The 5,207-nt window shown below is 44.7% G+C and overlaps 1 protein-coding gene across 1 annotated transcript in view; it reads left to right on the top strand.

Annotated features, from left to right (window-relative positions):
* Positions 1-3,461, top strand: part of asgr1a (asialoglycoprotein receptor 1a) — an 11,030-nt gene extending 7,569 nt beyond the window's left edge. The window contains exon 8 of the mRNA XM_071539368.1: positions 3,308-3,461. Within this exon, the coding sequence (XP_071395469.1) occupies positions 3,308-3,461 (154 nt within the window). The remainder of the gene's footprint in view (positions 1-3,307) is intronic.
* Positions 3,462-5,207: the final 1,746 nt, after the last annotated feature.

Below are 5,207 nucleotides of genomic sequence, written 5' to 3'. Positions count from 1 at the left end.
CAACATAAAAACATAAAAACATCAGTACAACATACAGTCAGTACAATATACAGTCAGTACAACATACAGTCAGTACAACACACAGTCAGTACAACACACAGTCAGTACAACACACAGTCAGTACAACACACAGTCAGTACAACACACAGTCAGTACAACATACAGTCAGTACAACATACAGTCAGTACAACACACAGTCAGTACAACACACAGTCAGTACAACACACAGTCAGTACAACATACAGTCAGTACAACACACAGTCAGTACAACACACAGTCAGTACAACATACAGTCAGTACAACATACAGTCAGTACAACACACAGTCAGTACAACACACAGTCAGTACAACACACAGTCAGTACAACACACAGTCAGTACAACACACAGTCAGTACAACACACAGTCAGTACAACACACAGTCAGTACAACATACAGTCAGTACAACATACAGTCAGTACAACATACAGTCAGTACAACACACAGTCAGTACAACACACAGTCAGTACAACACACAGTCAGTACAACATACAGTCAGTACAACACACAGTCAGTACAACACACAGTCAGTACAACATACAGTCAGTACAACATACAGTACAACATACAGTCAGTACAACACACAGTCAGTACAACACACAGTCAGTACAACATACAGTCAGTACAACATACAGTCAGTACAACACACAGTCAGTACAACACACAGTCAGTACAACATACAGTCAGTACAACATACAGTACAATATACAGTCAGTACAACATACAGTCAGTACAACATACAGTCAGTACAACATACAGTACAACATACAGTCAGTACAACACACAGTCAGTACAACATACAGTCAGTACAACATACAGTCAGTACAACATACAGTCAGTACAACACACAGTCAGTACAACATACAGTACAATATACAGTCAGTACAACATACAGTCAGTACAACACACAGTCAGTACAACACACAGTCAGTACAACATACAGTCAGTACATCATACAGTCAGTACAACACACAGTCAGTACAACACACAGTCAGTACAACATACAGTCAGTACAACACACAGTCAGTACAACACACAGTCAGTACAACACACAGTCAGTACAACACACAGTCAGTACAACACACAGTCAGTACATCATACAGTCAGTACAACATACAGTCAGTACAACACACAGTCAGTACAACACACAGTCAGTACAACATACAGTCAGTACAACATACAGTCAGTACAACATACAGTCAGTACAACATACAGTCCAGGACCCACAGCACAGTACAGTAAACAGAACATATATTGCACGGTGTTTCATGGCCATAGTAATAGATAACTGAATATGAGACAAAACCTCACAGACACAGCATGGACATAATGGAGTTGTCAGAGGGAGTTCAGAGTTCATACAGCAGTTGGAAAGATGTTTTTAAAGCAGGTTGTTTTGGTGAGCAGAGAGCTGCAGCGCCCCCCAGAGGGCAACAGCTGAAACACATGGTGTGCTGGGTGAGTGGGGTCAGAAATGATTTTTCTTTCCCTTTTCACTGCCCGTTTGTGATGAAGTGATTCGATGGACGGGAGGGGGGTGCCGATGATTTTGGAGGATTTGGTGACAATGCGCTGTAATCTATTCCGGGAGTGAGAGTCCAAACCAGACTGTTATGGATGAAGTGAGGAGGCTCTCTGTGGAGGCTGAACAGAAACAGAGCAGCAGATGTTTCCTCACTCTGAATTTCTTGAGCTGACGGAGAAAGAAGAGTCTTTGCTGGGTTTTTTCGAAGATGTGGTCTGTGCTGGTCTTCCATTTAAGGTTTTTGCTTATGTGAGTGCCAAGAAATTTGAATGAGTCAGTGATGGATACGGGTTCACCAGAGATGAGTGCAGGGGTTTTGGAGTGTGACTGGGGTCTGAAGTCGATAGTGAGTTCTTGAGTTCTTGATGAGTTGAGTAGAAGGTTACTGTCTGTGCACCAGGTACTGCATGGTTTACCTGTGCCAGTGGTGGAAAGTAACTAAGTACATTTACTCAGGTACTGTACTTAAGTACAATTTTGAGATACTTGTACTTTACTTGAGTATTTCCATTTGATGCTACTTTATACTTCCACTCCACTACATTTCAGAGGGAAATATTGTTTTTGTGCATATTGTATATTGTGCATCATTTGTATTTAGTTTGATGAAGACTGATCAAATTATCTTGAACATATCACATTGTCAATTTATCAAACTATTTGCAGCTGCACATTTCATTTCATCTACTGTGCGCTCAGTTTTCAAGATATCATTATAATTTTTGGGCTGTTTACTAATTAAGGTATGGCAATTTCAAAAATCATGTTGTTTTTTTTCCTGTAACGTACGGTTTAGGAGGACAACACTGTGGGATCACAGTCAGTTTTTGCTATAAACAGAGGGGGGGAGGTACCAGTGTACGAAAGATTTATCTCACTTCAGCCGACAAGTTCTGAAAATTTCAGCTCTCTAGGACATACGGCTGATTTTTTATGAATTTTTGAAGTTGTGACTTGAAGACCAATGAAGATTTGGTTATTATGCAATAAGCCACGCCCACTTCCATCAATAATGACCAAATTTCATGGATCGACTTGGACATCATCCTAGAACATGTGTAAAAACGTTCATAAAAATCTATGCAGTCAATTATGAGATATGAACCTTTTGCATTTGTAGCACCCATTAGTGGTAGAGCTGAAAATGCTTTTGGGGGTGTGTTCACGCAACACTTCTCAACATGTGTTTCTAATTTTGTCTTAATTAGATGAATGGTTAATGAGTTATGGGCAATTTAGTGTTATGGCGTGTTTCGTTACAAGTTCGATGGTTGACAGCGGCCAGGCTGTTTATCCGATCTGAACAGTTTTTGGACCGTTTGTGTATCTCAAGCTCCTGATGCTGTCTGACAACTTTGGTGTTGATAGAACAACAATTGAAAAAACCTTAGGGAAAAAACTGTTTTGTATAAAACACAAAATGGCGGCAATTCAGTATGGCAGACATGAGTGGTCTCAGTGGTAAAGTTGTAGAGCACGTTCAGCTGCATATGTGTGTTAAGTTTCGTGTCAGTTGGACCTAAGGTGTGGGAGTTATGGCCTTTTTAGTGTGACTTCCTGTTATAGCGCCACCATCTGGTCGACATGGGTGAATGGCCTGAAGAAGAGAAGAAGAATCCTGGAGGTTTTTCCACAGCAGCAGAAACCGAATGAAATGAAAATGAAATAAATGCATGTGATTTTGTCAAGTTGACTGTGTGTGTGTGTGTGTGTGTGTGTGTGTGTGTGTGTGTGTGTGCACCAGGCACTGGAAGCCACACCAGCCTGATAACTGGGAGGGTCATGGTCTGGGCGGGACGGAGGACTGTGCCCACCTGCACTCTGACGGCCGACTGAACGACCTGCACTGCTCCACCAGGATGCAGTTCATCTGCCAGAAGCACGGCCAGCGCAGTTAGACCCCATCCTGCACTTAGACCCCCACCCCGCACTTAGACCCCCACCCCACACTTAGACCCCACCCTGCACTTAGACCCCCACCCAGCACCTAGACCCCCACCCCGCACTTAGACCCCCACCCTGCAGCTAGACCCCCACCTCGCACTTAGACCCCATCCTGCACTTAGACCCCCACCCCGCACTTGGACCCCCACCCCACACTTAGACCCCCACCCAGCACTTAAACCTGCAGGAGCCACATCAGACCCCCGCCCTGCACTTAGACCCCCACCCAGCACTTAGACCCCCACCCTGCAGCTAGACCCCCACCCCGCACTTAGACCCCACCCTGCACTTAGACCCCCACCCAGCACCTAGACCCCCACCCCGCACTTAGACCCCCACCCAGCACTTAGACCCCACCCTGCAGCTAGACCCCCACCTCGCACTTAGACCCCACCCTGCACTTAGACCCCCACCCAGCACCTAGACTCCCACCCAGCACTTAGACCCCCACCCTGCACTTAGACTCCCACCCCGCATTTAGACCCCCACCCAGCACTTAGACCTGCAGGAGCCACATCAGACCCCCACCCAACATTTAGACCTGCAGGAGCCACATCAGACCTCCTGACCCAACATTTAGACCTGCAGGAGCCACATCAGACCTCCTGACCCAACGTTTAGACCTGCAGGAGCCACATCAGACCTCCTGACCCAGCGCTTAGACCTGCAGGAGCCACATCACACCTGCTGACCCAGCGCTTAGACCTGCAGGAGCCACATCACACCTGCTGACCCAGCGCTTAGACCTGCAGGAGCCACATCACACCTGCTGACCCAGCGCTTAGACCTGCAGGAGCCACATCACACCTGCTGACCCAGCGCTTAGACCTGCAGGAGCCACATCAGACCTGCTGACCCACCCTGAAGCTAATGTTTAACTGAGTCATGATGATATAAACCAGTATCCAGCTGTGTTGCTGTTTTCTCCTCTTTTCTAAATCTTGTTGTCAAAACCCGGTCCGACTCGAAGCTCCTCCCCCTCCCTCCTTTTCATTTTGTTTTTAAAAACCAGCTTGTCTCTCCCTGGCTGCTCTCTCTTCCTCCCATTCCTGAAAAAATCCTCATAATAGAGGAATAGATGAAGCGAGTGAGTAAACTTGTTAAACCAGTAAACTTTATTCTTCCATTTGTCCTCAGCAGGCCTCCGTACTGCAGTGGCTTTGCTGTGTGTTATTTACAAATGTGTTGCAGTGTCTGTCGCCCTCTAGTGGGCAGGAAAATCTGCTTATTGCAGCTTTAACTCAAATCCCATGATCATAAACTGACATGGGATCAGTGGTGGGCGGTAACATATTCCTCAGTAATGTGTTACAGTAATGTGATTACTTCAGTATCAGTAGTGTAAGGGATTACAAAATTCAAATTCAGTCCTTTCCGGTAAAACTTTAGATTTGGGAACACATTAATAATTAACTATTAATAAGTTGCTTATTACAGTTTTTCTCAGTCGCTTTGGTACATTTCTCAGATCAGAATTGAAATTCTCAAAACTACTTGTTCAATCTTCACATCATTGTGTCACTTGTGCATCAAAAAAGCAGTTTCTCATTTCTTTGAACAAGTTGCAAATGCTTTGGTACATCCATGCAAATGATTATGTACAATTCTCTGCTGTTTCCTACATTATCAATTGCTTATGTCATGTTGATCAAAATGTATTATAATGGGTCTCTGTTGAATAGTCTCACCCCCCACAACAT

This window comes from Centroberyx affinis, unplaced genomic scaffold (genome assembly GCF_046629955.1).
Source record: "Centroberyx affinis isolate AG114_WGS23_722 - 3 ecotype Tasmania unplaced genomic scaffold, CSIRO-AGI_Caff_v1 ptg003441l_1, whole genome shotgun sequence".
Lineage (NCBI taxonomy): Eukaryota > Metazoa > Chordata > Actinopteri > Beryciformes > Berycidae > Centroberyx > Centroberyx affinis.
This window is presented reverse-complemented; position numbering and strand designations above follow the sequence as displayed.